The sequence below is a fragment of the Chaetodon auriga genome, chromosome 23, assembly GCF_051107435.1.
Source record: "Chaetodon auriga isolate fChaAug3 chromosome 23, fChaAug3.hap1, whole genome shotgun sequence".
Taxonomy (NCBI): domain Eukaryota; kingdom Metazoa; phylum Chordata; class Actinopteri; order Chaetodontiformes; family Chaetodontidae; genus Chaetodon; species Chaetodon auriga.
Window position 1 is genome coordinate 19,151,834 of NC_135096.1, and position 19,451 is coordinate 19,171,284.

Here is a 19,451-nt window from a genome sequence, read left to right on the forward strand (position 1 = left end):
ATCGTCAGCATACAGAGATCATGTTGTTCCCTGAAACTAAACTTTGTTCATTGTTTGTCATTTTTAGAGGAAGTTTCTGTGTATTAGACGTATTTCTGTCAGACTGATAGTAAAACAAGCTTCATCGGAGTTGTTGAAGGTGTTCAGCAGGTGTTCAGAAATATTTCACAGAAATATTTGTTCTTCGTGTGTCCATGAACTTGTGTTTTGTTATTGAGGCTCGTTGATGCCGTTTCCTTCATGTCTCTCAGCTCTGAGATTCACCTGGAATCATTTATTCAAAGCTCTCACAGCTTTAATTTCACTTGTTTGGACTGAAATGAGACGGTTTGAAACGATCCTCCACAAGAAGCTGAAATCCAGAACGCTCAATAAATGGCGCTTTGATTCTCTGTGTTTTTGTTTTGTTTTTTCTCACTCAGGTGATCCGGCTGGAAGGTCAGGTGAGCCGATATAAGCTGGCGTCAGAAAATGCAGAGAAGATCGAAGACGAACTGAAAGTGGACAAGAGAAAATTGCAGAGAGAGGCGAGACCGCGGCCGCCTGTCAGACTGTTTCTATCCCTGTGCTCACTTTGTTTACTGTTCTTTTATTTATTACATCTTTGTTTATATTTCCAGTGTTTGTTTTTACCATTTAGTTCCGCAAATATCATTTGAAAAGCGCGATTCTTCTTTGTTTGTTTTGTTTTTTGTGTCCTGATTCTTGGTTGTTTGTTTTGTCTTTTGTGTCCTGGTTCTTGTTTGTTTCGTCTTTTGCATCCCTCATTTTTGTGTCTTCTTCTTCATCAGTGTCCTGGACAGACATGTTGAACCATCCCATTCTTCTCTGTGGATGCGAGCAGACGCGTTAACGTACGTTTCCGTCTGTTTTCCTGCAGCTCCGCTCGGCTCTGGACCGGATCGATGAGCTGGAGGCGAGTAACAGCCACCTGTCCAAACGTCTGGAGAAGATGAAGGCCAACCGGAGCGCCCTGCTGGCCCAGCAGTGACACTTTGTCCCGGGACACGTCATCCTCCATCGTCTGTAGAGGTCAAACAGTCCTGATCCTCCGGTGAACTGTCAGTGCCATGTTTTCATCTCTGCTGACCGACAGACAGACAATCAGCGCTTGATTTTAATCTGCATGCAGCACCAGACGGGTGGAGTTAACTGACCTGAAAACAAACCAAAAACAGCAAAAAGACAAAATGTGACTATCGATCGATGGATCAATCATGGACGTGTTTCAACAGTCCCATCTGTAATGTAGTGCTACGATCCCGGTGCCATGAACAGAGCAGGTGACTCTTCACGGGTGGAGTTTATCACGATCAAAGATACTTTTCTCTGTTTCCAGGATGAAGTTGAGACCAGCTGAGCTCAGAGGAAACACGTTCAACGACAATCTGTCACCATCTCCAGATGACGAAATAAAAAAAAACATCGATCTGTTCTCCACTTCAGAGTGTCTGAGATGTTACAGAAAACCTGCTTAAAAAAAGCTGAAACCAAACCAAAACGTGTCAGTCCGAGATCCAAATACATCCGACGTCAGAGTGCAGCGACAAAGAGATTCACCAACCAGAACCAAAGCCTCCTCAGACAGGCGACAAAATCAAAAGTTAATCCGTAATCATCAACAATTGGCTCACGGATCGAAACTCTTCCCTGTCAGTGTGAACGCATTGAAGCTTTAGCTTGTCTTGTCCTTATGTGGTAAACTCCACCCGCCTGGCCCTCCAGGTGCATTAAAACAAACACTACATCTGCCTCGTCCACATTCAGCAGCTCCATCTGTGCGACGTGTGACACTACCTCTCCTCTGACAGTGGGGGGCGTCATCTCCCTCCAAAACTCCACTCCAGATCAGATCAGACCAGACCGGGTCAGACTGGCAGCAGCTGAGTTTTTTAACTTTATTTTTTTCAGGGTTTTTTCACGTTTTCATGTCGACATGCACTTGTGTTCGTCTTGTTTTTAGTCCATTTTTAGCATTAGCTTTGGTGGGGCTGGATGCTAGCAAACGATACCAGCGATCGGTGACGCGGCATCGTGGATAAAATCCTCGACAAGCAGAACAAATGGCAAAATGTGTCGTCACACTGGCATCCACCCCATCCTGGATGTTTTTATGATGGCGTTCAGGTCACCGAGGAGGGCGTGGCCACGTGTGTTCATGTGTATACATAGAACAGGTAGACACACCTGGCACACCTCGATCAGTCATGTTCCACATAACCTCGTCTTCATGTTTGTTTTTAGGGCTTTTCATGGCGCTCGGGATGTAAAATCACCAGCTTGTAAATGTCTGGATATTCATGTCTGTAATGAGTCATCTCTGAATGAATGAATGAACACATGAAGAATTTGGTTCCAGAACATTGTTTTGGAACCAAAACTCGGTGTACTGTGTCCAGCACGTTCTTAAACTTTCCAAAACCACAATCGTACAAACACACCTTGCTGACGCAGCGATTGGCCAGGTGTGTGTTCGCTTTGTTCCAAATTTCAGCTTTTCTGCAGAGTTCAATCATGTTGACGTCTGCAAACAGGCCTCTGGACTCACAAATCATGAGGCACGGCATTGTGTGTCACACCTGGTGCAGGTGTTTCGATGTGTCAGACACCACTGATGGTTGCTGCTCATCGATGCTGTACAGTAAGGCTGCTCGCCTCAGCCAGCTCATCAACACGAGACGATGTCGGTGAAGATGCTGCCGGACGCGGTCACGTGTCCTCCGTGGTCACGTGTCCTCTGTGGTCAGGTGTCCTCCGTGGTCATGTGTCCTCAGCGGTCAGGTGTCCTCTATGGTCACGTGTCCTCGGCGGTCACGTGTCCTCCATGGTCAGGTGTCCTCCGTGGACTTGAACCTGACGTGAGGTGAGTCCAGACCAAGGAAACAGCTGTAGGTGTGAAATGCTGCTCATTCATTTGTTCGTTCACAGTGGTCAGGTGATGCATAGCGCTCCGGGTCAGTCAGGGACGGCGCTTGGCGGGGCTTGTCTGCTGTAGTGTGGACAGGTGTCCACGTCTTTGTCCTCTGTGCTGATGAAGCAGCCACAGTCCTGCAGCTGGCTGAAGTACCCACGAGCTTCTTGTAGGCTTTTCGTCTCATTTTTGGAACCAAACTCTTCATGAATTTTTAAAAATACGTAATGTATCGCAATAACGTTTACTTTTGAATGTATGCGTCGCAAACGTAGACGAGAAATGTCGTCGGTATCGAGTTCAGCTTCGGGCATACGGGAACCGGACCACTGTCGTCATGGTGACGGGTAGCAGGATTTCTTCACGTGTTTATTGGACTTCAAGGTGTCTGCGCTTTGCCTGAGCGACAGTCATGTGACTTCATGTGTTTTATTGTGTCCTATTGATTAGGATGTGGGATATCAATGTGTCAGTATATCAACTTGAGCTGATGTGGGTCTTATTGATCAGTGTGACGTTGAAGGTGTTCGAGAAGCACGATAATAAACTCATGTAACATTGTTTCATGTCTGCTTCATTTGATGTGAGGCTGAAGAACTGATCGCTTTGAACATAAGTTTGATTATTTTAAATGAGCTTTGGTACATTTGTCGTTTATGTATTGATCACGTGTTGATCCTGATCTTAGAAAGTTCTATATTGTGATGATTGAACCATTTCAACCAACAGCCACACGAACTGAATTTAGCACAGCAGTTGATACTTCTCAGCTCGTTAGCCACCAGCTGGCAGAGCAGGTTTGATCCTGATGCTTTTGAAAACAGGCAAAACTGTGAAAACCAGCAGATGATGTTTGTTTAAAATATGAATTGATCCTTTATTCAGCTGAACTCTGAGGATTCGGGATCAGTTCAGGGTCAGATCAGGATCAGTTCAGGGTCAGTTCATGGTCTGTTCAGGGTCTCTGCTCGCTGTCAGTCCTCTCTCTTTAAACCTGAATGTATGCTCGTCAGGTCTGGGTCGGCTTTCCCACGAGTCTGTCTGGGACCAGGTCCAGGGCTCCCTTGAAGATCAGATTTTGTGATTTGGGACTTTCTGGGTTAAATAAAGGTTTAACAATGAAAGTGATAAACCTTCACACCTCCAGTCAATCCCTTGATGCTTCTGTACTGAATAAAGTTTTCTCTCTCAGAGGCTGAAGAGTTTCTCACTCTGACGCTCATATTTACGGTCTGAGCAACGTGACATAAATGCAGCATTATCCTCTGAGACTGAGACAGACACACACACACACACACACATCATGGCTGTGGTCGTCATGGTAACAGCCCTGTGTGCTGGGTCACCGTGAGAGAGACTGAAGAGCCAATCAGAGTGCAGCTGACGCCGAAACCCCCCCAGCAGAGAATAAAAGGAAACTTTAACTTCCACGGGAAACCAGTGAAGCAGCTCAAATCCCAGAACAGCAGACACTGGTTGAACTGGGATGCTTCCAGCTCAGCGTGACATGAAGCAGGGCATTCTGGGAAGACAAACACAGCGATCCTGAAAGCTGAACTCCTGCAGTCAATAGGAAGGGAACGCTGGCCCAAAAGCTCCTCACACCAGTGACAGGTAACACCAACCAGCTGTCAATCATTGCTAATTATTGATTGGTAATTAGTTAACTATTTTAGGTTAGTGTTGATAATTAAAGGATACTGTTGACACATTTGTGTTTTTAGATTTATTTCTTTATTAATTAAAATTCATATTTTTATTTATTCATCATTTAGTGTTTTTTGTTTGATTGTATTTTCTGTAGTTTTTGCATTTTTTTTAATATCTTTTCGTTTATTTCACATTTTAAAAGCTTTGGTTTAATAGTTCTTTAAATAAGGCAACATTTTGTTTGTGTTGCCGAGGGGTTGAGGGGTCCCTGTTCTCTGAGATTTGGCTTGGTTCAGGTCTTTGGAGGTTTCTGGTTCCTGCTGAACTTTAATGAATTAGATCAGGATCAGGATGGTCTGGTTGAACCTGTGGGGGGTGGGGGGGTGACAGACTTCTTCTTCTGGGGGTCATTTGGGGTTTCAGCTGATCTCCACAAACAGAAAACTTGAAAAGCTAATACATATGTTACAGTTTTGGGGTTTGACTGTTATTTCCTGTTTTATTTTGACGGTTCAGTCCGTCATGTCATGTTTTGATTTACTTCCTGTCGCTGCGTTTTTCCCGCCTTTGTGCTCGTTGATTTGTGTCACCTGTCGCTCGTTAGCATTAGCCTCCCAGGTGGATCTGAGTGTGTTTCCTCCTCACCGCTGGCCGGTTCACCTTTGAACCGTATGTTTGACTCTGTGAGCTCGAGTTTCTGGATTGGTACTTTGTGTACCTGGACTCACCTGGACTCACCTGTTTGGACAGCCTCCATGCTGTAAGTCTTTGTACTTTTGTTTCATCCCACGTGGTCCGCCCCTTTCACTCTCCACGAGGATGGTTTACCTGCATGCGCCAACGCCCGCTCAAACGTGATTGGTCAATTCGAGAGGGACTACAAAAGCAAACCAGAAGAGTATATTTTATTTTTTTTGTTTGTTTTTGTAATTTTTTAATTAATCTACTTTAATTCTACTTTTTTCTGTGTTCTACTGCAGCAGCACTGAAACCATTAATATTGATAAGCAGGGAATCAATAATCAGAAGTATGAACGGTTCAACTCCAACACTGTCAAGAGTAGGAAAGAAGCAAAGAGGGAAATGAAAAGAGGGAAAAGGAAGGGAGGAAAGAGAGATGGGGAGAAAGGGGGGGAGAAAGGGAGGAAGGAGGGATGCAAAGGGAAAGAAGAGGAAGGAAAGGGCAAGGAAAGAAGGAAGGAAAGAGGGAGAATGAAGGAAGTAGTGCACAGGAGTGGAGGAGGATAGGAAGGAAAGGAGACAGGATGTGTTGTTGTCAGACTGTTAATGAACTGAAGCTCATTAGTATTCAGAGAGTGGACAGATTAACAGGAACAGCAGAGGGATGTTTTCATGAGTTCACCTCAAACTTTTAATGATTTCATTGATTCAGTTTTTCTCTTCCTGTTTGTTCTGTTGTTTTTTTTCTCTGATGTTTAATTCTGTGAACATTTTTGCTCCTTTGATGTTTTGTCAGGAAGAAAAATACAAACGAAAGTACGACAAAGAACAAACAAAACCCTCGATATCACATTTCTCCTTCATCCAGTCATGTGTTCACAAAGTGGTGAACCTCTCTCCATCCTCTGTGATTGACTGAGCCTTTCCAGGATTCCCCTTTCAGACCCAACCATGATCCTCTCACCTGTTACCAATGAGCCTGTTTACCTGTGGAATGATCCAAACAGGTGTTTTTGGAGCGTTCCACATCTTTCAGTCTGTGAAACGTGTTGCTGCATCAGATTCACGATCAGCAGATATTTACAGAAATCAATGAAGCTGATGAGGAAGAACATGAAAAATATTCTGTTTTGATCAAAGAAGATGAGAAACAATCACATTTGTTTCAGGTTGTATTTTATGAATGGATTATAGTTATTGATCCATTCATGTGTTCATTAATGTTGAACCTGAAGAAAGTGGGGCTCCTTTTAATTCACTAATCTGGACAGTAATGATCTGTGATCAGTTATCAGTTGATTATATTATGTATCAATAATCTGAAGAGGAAATGTGGTGGAGTGAGGCGTCCAGGTGAACCTGTTGGGTCAGATTATCAGACTGATATTTTCGTCAGAGTCATGTTAATTATTTTTGCGTTGCGTTCGTTTGGTCGACGAAGCATCAGAAAACGTTTGGGACTCGAAGAGATTCAGACTCGAAGTGACACCAGAGATAAATGACGGAAACGATTCAAATCGTGACACGTTAGTTTAATTATTGATCAAGAGAGAAAGATGGTACGCTGTGACCTCATCAGGTCACATGACTCAAGTGATGATGTCACAGAAACTGTTTCTGCTGTAATTCTCCTGTCATCTCCCTCAGATCTGACCTCTGACCCCCGGCTGTCCCGGTCTGACCTCTCACACCTGACCCCCCTCTGTGATCCAGTATGAAGCCACACAGGAAGTGGCTGCTGGTGGTCCTGCTGGCCTGGCTCCTCCTTGTCCTGTCCCTGCTCTGTCACTTCCAGGACCTCAGATTCTCCTTGTTTCCTCGGTCCAGGTCTGCTGCAGGGTCTGGACTCACCAGAACTGAAATCCGCCACCTGGCCTCTGTTCAGGGGGGGTCCATGAGACCTGTTGGAGTCTCAGAGGAGGACTGGAGGACAAGGAGGACTGACTACAGGTCCAGGTCCAAGGACTACTACAGGTCCAGGTCTCTGGAGATCCTGCAGAGACTATGGAGTGGGAATATGACGGTGACAATGCTGAGTCCTCGTCTCCAGAAAGTCCTGAAAGTCCAGCTGAACTCCAACAGGCACCAGGTGATGTACCGGGGGCCACGGGGGGCCCACAGGTCTGGTCTGCAGCTGTATTGTGAGTTGAAGAAGAGGACCAGGATTCGGACTGTGGATGGGACAGAGGAGCCATTCTCTAATCTGGGCTGGGCCAAGCTGGTGCCTTCACGGTCCCTGCAGGATCTCCGGGCTTCTCAGTATCAGAGCTGCGCCGTGGTGACATCTGCCGGAGCCGTCCTCAACTCATCCCTGGGGAGGGAGATCGGTGAGTCCACTTACAGGACCAGGCAGTCCAACCTGACAGTCAGGACCCCCGAAATGGGTCACAGGTCAGATCTGAAGGGTTACAAGATGAGAGGACCACTTTTCTGGTTCCGTACAGTAAAAACCGTCTGAGATGTCAAACAGTCTGTTTCCATCTTCCTGTCAGCCTCTTATTTAAGATAAGATAAGATTTTATTTGTCCTTAACGATGAATTCAGGATCGAGAACGTGGACCGCAGCCACGCTGACATCAAAGACTCACTGAAACCTGAAATGTCTCTGCAGGAAGTCCAACAGTCACCACGAGGCTGCACTCTGGTGGTGAATGAAGGGTTTACAGTGAACTTTCTGAATGTTCAACACTGAAATGTAATTGGTTCCAGAATTAATTGAAGGTGTATTTACAGTCCCGGGGTCCACTTACAGACTTACTGGAGCTTTCAATCACATCACACAGTCTTCCTCAGCAGATGGAGCTGCAGGTGCTCAGATTTTCTTCTTCTGAGCTCTTCGAGGATGTCTCATCCAAACTGAGCTCAGAGTTCAGTTTGGTCCTGCAGATGAAGGCTGTGGGTACGGCTGAAAGCTCCTGAGGTGGACTGTCGGTCAGCTGCTGTCTCTGCTGTTGAGGTTTAGATTTCATGTGTGTTACCTGTTAATGTGTAAATGCCCCAACAGGTGAGTTCAGGTGTAGTTTGTTTTTTGAACAGCAGAGGGAGCCATTTACCTGCTGATGTCTTTTAACTCTTCCTGTCCTGTTGGACTCAGATTCCCATGATGCAGTTCTTCGCTTCAACGCTGCTCCCACCAAAGGCTTCGAGAGAGATGTTGGGACCAAGACCACCATCCGCATCATCAACTCCCAGGTACAGACTGCGCCCACTGTCCTCACCTGCAGCTCACCTGTGTTTTTTAAACTCTTTTTCTTTCACTTTTTACTGATTTCCCGTTTCCTTTTCAAACGTCAAACGTTTGACTTCTTGACCTTTGAAATGTTCTTATTTCATCGTCCACATCTCAGATATTCATGACGCGTGTGTGTGTTTCTCTGCGGTTTGTCTTCGTCAGATCGTGGCTCGGCACAAACATCAGTTCAACAGCAGCTCGCTGTATCAGGACGTCACCCTGCTGGTCTGGGATCCGGCCTCCTACTCCTCCAACCTGACCAGGGTCAGCGGCAGCTCTGTCTTCAGTTTTTCATAAACCTTTTATTTCGATTGTTTTCCAGTGAATGGATTCGTGGTTTGGTGTCCGTCACAGCGCCCTCTTTCTGAGGTCTTCAGTCAGACGTTCTCTTTGTGACTGTCACCTTCCTCCTCAGTGGTTCCAGGAGCCGGACTTCGATCTGTTCTCGGCCTACGTCCAACGGCGTCGCCTCCGACCCGAGCAGCCGTTTTACATCCTCCATCCAGAGTTCATCTGGAGTCTGTGGGAGCTGATCCAGGACAACACGGAGGACCAGATCCAGCCAAACCCGCCATCGTCAGGCTTCACGGGTACCAGCCACAATACTTGCACTACTACTACAAAAGTACTACTGCTACAAAACACACAGTGAGAAACGGCCAATTACTGAGTGACGGTCAAACTTCATTAGTTCTAGTAAAAGAGTGCAAAAGGTGGAAAGACTTTCAAAGATTTTCTGTTGTGAAAGTCAGTTTAAAACTTGAAATATTTACTGTGATGTTAAATAAAAACTAAACAGAAAATTAATATTTCAAAGTAGAACACATGAACTCGAAAACAGAAAAGTGTGTTAAACCAAATACTTCATGTATCATTTTTATTTATTGTATTAACTCAAAAATCGAATTGGAAATGTAAATTAAACTCAACTCAGAGGAAATATCAAATTTCACTAATATCCTTTATTAATGACCAAAAATCACAATATAATAATAAAAAGTGTTCATTTATTTGTGTCTTATTGAAGCAATTTAAACATACAATGAAAATATGTCAAATTAAAACCGAATGGGAAATATTTTATTGGTTTACATAAAATGTATGAATTCAGTTAGAATTATGTAATAAATGTCCAAAATGTTTTGGCTTTTACGTTTCAGCTGACAAAATAAAGATTTCAAACTCATTAGTTTCTTTTCTGTAAAAACGCGATTACAAAAAGAAAGAGTCAGAACAGACAATAATTCTGTTGTATTTGTCTAAAACTTCAAATATGAGGGAAAAATATAATAACAGGATGAAACTCACATTAAAAAAACACCTTATTTTAAAATAAACTTAAAATGACGATTAGAAAAGAGACGAGTTTCAACAACTTTATTTCAACATTTTTACAACAACAAACCAGAGAAAATAGAAAAATATTCAGGTTTTATTCAAGCTGACAAACTTTAATTTGTCAAAGTTTTTTGAACTTCAAACGGAACAAAGTGAAAAATAAAAGCAGCAAAGTCGTGTTTTTCTTTTTCGCTTAGTTTCCAACATCTGGTCACATTAATGAGCATCTTGCACAGAAAAAGAGTTTTGGAAACACTCGTGAACCTCCTGCTGTTTGTGAACGTTCAGAGCAAATTATGACGTGATGAAGATTTTACACTGTAAAAAATCAAACTCATGAAACGCTGAGCCCAGAAATACGATTCGTTCTGTCTTCAGAGTCTCATGAAGGTTAATTCATCCTATTATTATTATTATCGTTTATAAACAGCTCATCTTATGTTCATATTTACTAACACACTTTTAATTCGAATGGGGATCTAGTTTAGAACTGAAGTTATTTGTTTTCATGATAAAGAAAATGAGCACGTCTACATGAATTTTAGACACATCTGTAAAGATAAAAATGTCTAGAAATCATGAAAGGTGTAAAAACTTGTGACTTGTTTTAAACTGTCACATTTTATGTTGATGTTTAAAAGTTTGATACATTTTAACGACAAACTAACTTTTTGCAGTAAACGTTGGCATAAAACTGTTCTAATGAGGAATTATTAAATAAACACATTTTCATGAAGTCATGCTGATGGAGACCTTGAATGGGACTGAAAGCTCTTCAATAACTTATATTTAACATATTTTTATTTATGGAAGCTTCATCAGAAAATATCTATTTATTCTTTCATCAATGAAAAGTTTATTTTAGAATTCAATATTTCAACTTTCTACTTGTTTTTATCTTTAAATATTTCTATTTTTCTTTTAATTAAAACATAATAAGTTGATACTTTAATCAGGCTTGTGATCGTAGGACGAGGTCTGATGAGGTTTCAGGAGGAGGTCTGATGAGGTTTTAGCAGGTCTCATGAGGATTCCTCAGCAGCAGATCTCCTCTGGCTGGGCCGTGTCGGTTTTGTCAGACACGGCCGCACCAATTCCCTTCATGTCAGGCATACCGGGTCCAGTGAGCAGTCCTGATCCGGCTGCGGCGGCGGTGGTGGCGGCGGCGGCGTGTCTGGTGAGCGGTCTCGAGCTGGCGCCGGTGTGTCCAGTGGCTGGTGGGCTGCTGTCACACACTCGGCGGTTGAGCTGGACCACGGTGGTCTTTGAGGGCATGGAGGAGTGTCCATTCTCCGTCAGCTGGTGTGAACAGTGGAACAGGATCAAGAAGCAGCGGTAGAACTGAGGAACAAACAAACATTAATCATCAATTAAACACGATAATCGATAGACTGTCAAATTCTGAAATGTCCTGTTTTAAAGAGGGACGCTGGACTTGAACTGGTGGGTCGTGAAAGGAAAAACATGTCACATGTTCCTGTCTGTGTTTCAGGCATCCTGTTGATGATGTCACTGTGTCGTGAGGTCAGCGTGTACGAGTTCATCCCGTCGGTCCGTCGGACCGACCTGTGTCATTATTATGAACGGTACCACGATGCCGCCTGCACGCTGGGAGCATATCACCCTCTGCTGTACGAGAAGCTGCTGATCCAGAGGATCAACGAGGGCCGCCAAGACCAGCTGAGGAGGAAGGGCAAAGTCACACTGAGGGGGTTCAGTATGGTCCAGTGTGGGTCATGATCCAGGACTGACGTGCTGAGGGGGTTCAGGATGGTCCGATGTGGGTTGTGACACTCGTCCACTGTTGGTCTTTCAGGTACATTTGTCTGATGTTCGGTTCAAAATGAAGAATTTTGGTCTGTGAACACCCCTCATGCTGCCTTCAGGAACTCCTGGGACATTTACATTCTAATAGTCAAGTTTCATTCAAATTTAGTTCAGATTTTTGTTGCAGTTTTGCTTCGTCATACGTTTTGACGTAGTTTCTAGAAACTAGCTCTGCATAGACTAACTCACTCTCATAGACTTGACATATTTTTGACCAAGTAACTCTCGTGATGACTTCAGCCATATTTTGACTTCATTACTTGGTTGTATTTTCAAAAACCTTTCTCAAAATTTGCCTCTTTCCATTCTTGTAAAATGAGCCCGTCCAAGGCATCGCTGAAGTAAACTGAAACAAATATGAAACCAAATATTTGCAGTGGTGCGTTTTTGTGTGCAGTCCCCCCAAAAAAGCAATTTATTATATTTATTTAGATAATATCAATATTTATGTACAGGAAATCTATATTTAGGTTATGTGTATTTATATTTCCACTCTCTATACTTCTATTTCTGCTGTATATCTTTATATCGAGGTCATTTAATAACGTTTTATTTCAAACCTGTAAATGACCCACAGAGAGCAAAGTACTTCCTTCCAATGCAGACTCCCGTTGGCTATTGTTGGCTAATTGGTCCAGTGAGGCGTCAGTGGAAAGGTCAGAGTGCAGCACCAACATGTTGGCTGCACATTCACGCTTACTGGAGTTCAAATGTAGAAGAAGTGGACGATTGGCGTGTTTGAAATCATGAAACGTCTTTGCTGGATCATCACAATGTTTTGGGCTGAATGAATCAGATCGTCTGGACCTTTGGACCAACGCAGCCAAACGGTTTTGTCGAGTGTTATCGATTGCTGGATCACTGTGAGACTTCAGCGGTGAGTCGCCTCACTTTTACAATTGTTTGTTTGTTGTTGGTGTTGATTGTAGCTGGTGTTGTATCTTCAAATGGTCTGAATCAATGAAATCAAAAGAATTCGAACTCTCCATCGATGTAATCTTTGTTTTGACTTCTGTCGTTCAGGATCTATATTATAATTTTGACTTGATTAAAAAAGTTATAGTTTTCACATTTGAAAAAGTCACAAATACAAACATGTCTTTGTCATTCACAACACATTTTTTCGTGGCACAATTAAACATCTGAGTGTGTAATCAGACGGTGCGTTCACTGTCCTGGCTGTATTTATTTCTCGTTTGTTAAGTGGGACTGAAAGGATCTTTGAGATTTAATGATGCTGTTTCCTTGCAGCGACTTGGCTGTTCGACGGTTGTTTCTGTCCTTCTTCTCTGAGGAAACACCAGAAATCCGTTTATGTCTCTTTGTGAAAGCAGCCGCTGTGACAGAAGACGCCTGCAGGAATCTGCCGCTCAGAAAATATTTGACAAGCAGCCAGAAAGTGTTCTGGGTGAGAAACTGAAAAGGTCTGGAACACTGAACACAGCCGGGTTAGTGGGTCCTGGTCCTCGCTCGCCTGGTGAGACGGTTTCCCATTTCAGCCGCTCTTCGTGCTCTTTTTTCCGTTGGTGATGATTGAATGTGAAATGTTGGATTTAATTTAAAATCATTCTGAAACCAAAACACAAAAAATGTTGAGGAAGACAAATTTTCCGTCCCACCAACCAATCAGAGAAGAGTTCAGTTAGAGCAGGATTGGGTTTAAACGGCATCACATGGACCTCTTGAAACCTGTTTTTGTTAAACTCTGCTGGAGTTCACAGATGAAGGCTGATCTGGTAACAGTTTGACTGAATGTAGCACCTGCTGTCCAACACTCACCTGTTTGTTCATTAGGATGTAGATGAGGGGGTTAATGACGGTGCTGCTCTTGGCGAGGATCGATGGGACAACGCTGGCCACGGGGCTGATCACACCTGGTCGGCCAAAAGTGGCCATCATGGCGACAACGCCGTATGGCATCCAGCAGAGCAGGTAACACACCACCGTGGTGACGACCATAAACAGGATGTGAAACTCTCGCCGACGAGCCGCCGTCCGCCTGATCCGACCCACCTGAGAGACAAAACTCAGGTGATTAAACTATCAGATTGCCTGAGAGATGAAACACAGGTGAGAGCAGAACATGTGAAAAAGTTCATGACATCACAGCAGGAAGTCCTCTGTGTGGTTTCAGGTGGAGGATCTGCAGCTCTGCACCTTCACTTTGTGAACTCCACAGGACAAAAACATGAGACAGATAAAAGAATCTGTTCTTCTGTCAGACGTGGTGTAAGACACAATCTTTTGAACCGTCTTTCTGGATCTGAACTTACATTAAAGCCCTGCGACAGCTGTGTCACGTACCTTTTCACGAGTTCCACAATCAGCTCGTTAAGTCGATGACTCGATCACAGGCATCGTGAGGAAAGTCCATGTCATGCAAATTTCAAAGTTTTACAAACACCTGAAAGTTTTGGCTGTCTCTGATTGGCTGTAGTCACCATGTGACCCACCCATCTGACCACCACCTGTCTGACCATGCGACCCACCTGTTTGACGGCGTACAGCAGGCGGCCATAGCAGTAGACCATGACAAGGACGGGGAGGCCGAGACAGAAGACGAACAGACAGATGATGTAGGAGTGAGAACCGGAAGATTTCTCGGTCCACGTAACCGAACAGCTGGTCCCGGCCCCCTCCAGACCGTAACTGCTCCAGCCAAGCAGCGGGGGCACCGTCCAGACCAGCGAGTACAGCCAAGACCCCCCCACTGCCAGCAGGGGCTTCCTGTAGTCGGGGGCCCGCTTGTTGTACACCATCAAGGTGCTGTAACGGTCGTAGGACAGGATGGCCAGAGAGACCAGAGACACGATCCCTGATGGACACAAAACAGGAAGACATGTTGGATTCAAAGTCCATGAAAATCAAAGCAGCTGAACTCAACAGAGAAAAACTAGAAGAACAGGAAGTGAAGCACATTCCATTGTGATCAATAAGTTCAACAATAACTGCCAAAGAAGAAGATCGTCCATGAGCGATCAGTGAATCAACCTAAAGCCGACGTTCTCCTCATGTTTCCACTGATCGCTCTGGACCCAAATCTCACTAATTCCACAGTTACTAAAGTCCTGAACGTCCCTCATGTAGGTCTGATCCGCTTCAGCAGCTCTGAGGACTCAACACGAGTCCACCTGATTCAACGGCGACATATCAGGAACCGTTTGTGTTGAACAAAGACTCAGAGTTAAAGAATGAAGTCAAATTGAAGAATTAAAGTCACCTTGTTGTTTTGAGGCATCTGAACCTGCAAGAACTCCAGAAAACACAATGTTGTGGTTTGTAAAAGGAGTTCCGCATCAAGTTTTCTAAATCTGTGCAAATGATCAATAGATCCTGAACACCTTGATGAGACCCATCGATGTTAACGATCGAAGGGAGTCAGATTTTCAAGTGTATAAATACACACCAATATAAAAATATAAATATATAAATGTACGTCCCACAACATTATTAAAAATGTGATGAATTTAAAGGACTGAGACGCTTCCAACATGTTTGGATCCGTCCGTTCGCCTGTTGTGACGTCATTAAGACAGGTGTGACTCGTATTCTTGTGATATGAAACCTCTGAGACTTCGCCTCGTTCAGTTCGGCAGACTCACCGAAGCAGGAGTTGACGAAGCCGTACCACATGCAGCCGTGTCGGCCGTACAGCCAGCGGGTTCGCAGGCTGGACGCGAAGCTGAGCGTCGTGCCGCACACGCAGACCAGCATGTCGCTGACGCTGATGTTGAGCAGCAGCATGTTGACTGGGGTCCGCAGGGTCTTGAAGCGGCAGAACAGCACCAGAACCAGCAGGTTGTTGAGGAAACCGAACACCATGATGGAGCCCAGAAACACCGACACCACGCGGTGACCGCTGCGCGACAGCCGCTCGTGCGGTGCGTCGTTCCAGTCCTGCCCCAGAGGCGACAGCAGTTCGCTCAGGTTGGAGGTCAGGTTGATGTCGCTCACCTCGGAAAACATGATGGCTGCCGCTCAGCCGCTGCTCACCTGCGCGCACAGGTGGGTCCGCTCGGTTTTACGCGGGGAGCGCGCGGATTAGACAAAGTTTAAAATTTTGTTGGAGTTCAGAAGAAGGGTCCAACTGCTGGGAGCGAAGCGTCCTGCAGCGACGCGCCGCCGTTCTGCGCGTCTGCTCTCTGCGCCATCCTCCGCCGGAGCGGCACCTCGCCGCAGGAGCGGAAAACCAGGAGAGCTCGAACAGCCTGACAGGGAGTCAGTGAATCGATCAATAATCCGGCGCTGAGGCCGATATGCGTCTCGCCCGTGTCATCCGGTTTTTTTGACACACTTCTGAGTTCAGAGCGGAAATTTCTGTCTCCGCACGCAGCTGAAGTGACGCTCCAGTCCGCGCGCTCCGCTTTAAATACCTGGAAAGAGTGACGGCTGAGCACGTGACTTCATCCAAAACACTGACTGTTTATCACAGAGACTCACAAACTACGTGGACACTGTGTGTGTGTGTGTGTGTGTGTGTGTGTGTGTGTGTGTTACACCATATGTACACTGTACTACATGTACTATACACACTGTACTGTTCTTACATGGGCTGATGTATTGTCTGAACTGTAATACCATCTATACTGTACTATATACAATGTACTACATTTTAAAGATTTGTCAAGTTTCTGTTGTTTTGTTTCTGTGAATAAACAATGAAACCAAAAATCTTCTGTCACCTTTAAATCAGATTTACAGGTACTTCCTCTCTGGATGACAGGAATGTGTAAAAGAGTGTGCTGCAGGTAACTACACCTTCCTTAAACACCTGATATGTGTGAGCTCAGCTCAGGAACACGTTACAGGATCCAGATAAAGTGCTCGGGGCTTTTAATCTGATAGTTTGCAGGAAGCTGTGACGTGTGTAAATGTGACACGTCTCACCTGAGGACAGACACACCTGTTTCCTGATCACCTTGGTGTGTGTCAGCCTGGCTGCAGGAGGATTGTTCTGGATCTCCTCAGGAAGTGAAGTCACACTCAGATCATATCAGCTCGTATTTCTTGTCTGTGTTCTCATCTGACTGATTTTTCATTCTTTCTCCTCCCGCAGTGTCTTCGCCCCCCTGTGGCTCTCTGGCGCCCCCCTGAGGAGGCGTCTGTGCTGCTGAATGTGTGTTACAGACCGGATCCTGCAGGTCCACCGGGGTCAAAGGCCTTCTGTCGATGTTTTGTTTTGTTACGACTTCTTTCATATTCAGTGCTTTTATTGTGAAGTATTTTGTCTCTTTTGTTTTGAAAAGCGCAGTAAAGAAGTACTACCTAAGTCTGTGGGATTTTGAGCGTTTCCTGAACTCAGACTTGAATGCTGAAAGAGTGAGATGGGATTTAAAGATGGAGGTCATGTGGAGGTCAGTCGGCAGTTTCTGGAGGAAACAAACAACGCGTGTTTAAAAGAAAGCAAAGTAACGCTCAAACATCCAACCCTGTGCCTGGTCCCTGAAGTGTCCTCGGTCTTTCTGATCTCAGGACGCAGTGAAGGAGAAGACAGTCAACATGGCCGACGTCCCCGAGGAGCTCCATCTGGAGACCACAGCTGTCACCACCTCCAGCATCTGACCCCCCATCAGACCTGGACCCAGCTGACCCCCCTCGGTCCTCAGACCACCAGCGGTACACAAACGCAGTTTTTATTTACATGTTTTATTTGGAGGGAAAAGTACTGACCTCAGTAGCAGAACATCAATGTCAAGATTTGATTAAAAGTACTTAGTGTGCAAGTATTACTCCACTCAATGTATCCAAAAGTAAAAGTACTCGCTCTGCAGTCTTTTTCTTGTTATTTATACTCTTGTACAGTTTTTCTTTCTTCTTTAAGCAGATGAATCTGTTTGTGAATTCAGTGTTTGGCTTTAATTCAGAAGAAGCTGAAATATTTTCAGGATTCTGGATCTCATTTTAAAACTGTCACGTTCTGGTTTTGGGTTTTTCTCTTTAATGTGTTTTCTTACGTTTTCGTGTCCTATGAATGTCTACAAAGATAAAAGTCACCGCCTCCAGCTCGCTGACCTCTGGATTGGCCTCGGTCTGGCACGGATCAGATTCATCCTCCATATTGGTCTGATGTGGATCAGGTGATCAGTCTCCTGCTGGGACATGTGCGGTGGTGAAGTCTGGGCCTTCGAGGCTGTTTTTGGTGGTGGTATTCATGGTGGAGGTGCAGATAGCTGTGGGTGGTGCCTGCTCAGACCTGTGTGAGCTGACCAATCAGAGCAGACGAGGGTTTCTGGGAGGCGGGCCTTAAGGAGATGCTGCAGCGGTGGGCAGTGTGAGAGAAACGATGTATTTTAAACCTTTTCTATGAGACACCTCAGATAAAAAAAACTGCAAGATACTATTCCTGCAGTATAAGTACATACACCGAGTACTATGACCAAATGCAGAATTTAGATTTAACCTCTGCCGCTGCAGTGTCCTCGAGCAAAGCAGCAAACCTGCAGCTGATTGTTTGTAGACACACACACACACAATGGTGATGAAAAGTGTGTGTGTGTGTGTGTGTGTGTGTGTGTGTGTGTGTGTGTGTGTGTGTGTGTGTCTGTGTGTCTGTGTGTCTGTGTGTCTGTGTGAGTGAGTGAGATGGGGGTCTGATTAGCTGCTGGCTATAAGATGTCATTTTGACACTCACTCGACCAATGAGATTATTTTTATTTCAGCCTCCAGAGAAGCTCAGTAGGAGGGAAACACACACACACACACACACACACACACACACACACACACACACACTGTGACTTTTGCACATCTGTTTTCATTTTCACACAATTTTTGTCTTTTTTGTCTACAGAATCATCATCACCCTCTCAGTGGCTGCTGATTGGTTGCTGAAGCCGTGAGGTGGTGACAGATGGATGATTGACAGCAGCACAGTGAGGAAGACGTTCACTGTCTGAAGGTGAAAGTCGAACCACAAACATCAAACTTTACGTTTCTGTATTCAGACTCAGAACCTTTTCGAGATTTGTGCTGACGAGATTAAAAACAGCAAAAACTGAATGGACTCTGGTGCACAGCTGCCCCGCTCTGGACCAGAGTCCTGACTCAGATCTGAACACACGTGAACAGATCCATCTGATCTACTCTGATCCTTTGAGATATCAGAGCAGTTTATAGAAGATTAAAGGCTGGACTGTGAGGGGTCAGTGTCAGTGGTCTGAGATCTGCTTCAGACTGTATGAGTCTGTGACCTGAGAAACTGATTCTGACTCAGTCCAGAACAGTCCTGTGGAGAATTTTACCTCCAGATGAAAAGTGGATCAGTGGATCATCTGGAGGCACCCATGAGGAGTCTTGGCCTTGTCCAAAATCCAAAGCGAACTTCAAATTAATAGGACACAGACACAATTAAAAAACACTGAGACTGTGGGACTCAATCTACAATGGACCACAAAAATGTAGAACACAGTCCAAAGTGGACCTGAGGGCAGTTGGACCCCTACTCGGTTTCAGCATGTTACTGGACCTGGTCTGATGTAGACCTGAGGACAGTTGGACCAGGTCTTGGTTGCAGCGTTACTGGATCTGGTCTGATAAGGACCAGAGGACAGTTGGACCTGGTCTCGGGTCAGCGTGTTACTGGATCTGACGGCTGTAACCTTGGTGACAGAAATTCTGCCTTTACTTTTCCTGTGGCATCAGCTCCTGACGGTCACAGCTCAGGGATCAGAGGAGCATCAGGTTGGTGTTTTTTGTCTTTTCCCTGCAGACAAACTGACAGAAGCAGATCTTGCAGCTGTGATTTGATCCAGATGTTTGTCTGAAGAGGACTCAGATGTTTCAGCCGCAAGCGGTTTCAGACATTCAGAGCAG

At 44.9% G+C, this 19,451-nt stretch overlaps 3 protein-coding genes across 8 annotated transcripts in view; 2 read left to right on the plus strand and 1 right to left on the minus strand.

Moving 5' to 3' along the window:
- The window catches only part of lrrfip1b (leucine rich repeat (in FLII) interacting protein 1b), a 34,825-nt gene extending 31,353 nt beyond the window's left edge, over positions 1-3,472 (plus strand). For all 4 annotated transcript variants that reach the window (XM_076723766.1, XM_076723769.1, XM_076723767.1 and 1 more), the window contains 2 exons: positions 423-527; positions 881-3,472. In XM_076723766.1, coding sequence (XP_076579881.1) covers positions 423-527; positions 881-991 — 216 coding nt within the window. In that variant the 3' untranslated portion in view covers positions 992-3,472. The remainder of the gene's footprint in view (positions 1-422; positions 528-880) is intronic.
- Positions 3,473-3,582: 110 nt separating this feature from the next.
- On the plus strand, positions 3,583-12,813 carry LOC143316058 (beta-galactoside alpha-2,6-sialyltransferase 2-like). 3 transcript variants are annotated; one of them, XM_076723771.1, is made up of 7 exons: positions 3,583-4,525; positions 5,166-5,321; positions 6,890-7,569; positions 8,337-8,434; positions 8,637-8,738; positions 8,890-9,064; positions 11,305-12,813. In XM_076723771.1, the coding sequence occupies exons 3-7, from the start codon at positions 6,957-6,959 to the stop codon at positions 11,550-11,552; spliced, it is 1,236 nt and encodes a 411-aa protein (XP_076579886.1). In that variant the 5' UTR covers positions 3,583-4,525; positions 5,166-5,321; positions 6,890-6,956; the 3' UTR covers positions 11,553-12,813. The 3 variants fall into 3 exon arrangements, with proteins under 3 accessions (XP_076579886.1, XP_076579885.1, XP_076579887.1); XM_076723770.1 differs by lacking the exon at positions 5,166-5,321; XM_076723772.1 differs by lacking the exon at positions 5,166-5,321 and having other exon boundaries at positions 7,070-7,569.
- Positions 12,432-15,605, minus strand: LOC143315684 (opsin-3-like). Its single transcript, XM_076723011.1, has 4 exons — positions 15,242-15,605; positions 14,093-14,454; positions 13,419-13,652; positions 12,432-12,446 (listed from the first exon to the last, which is right to left on the minus strand). The coding sequence occupies exons 1-4, from the start codon at positions 15,603-15,605 to the stop codon at positions 12,432-12,434; spliced, it is 975 nt and encodes a 324-aa protein (XP_076579126.1).
- Between the last annotated feature and the right edge of the window lie 3,846 nt (positions 15,606-19,451).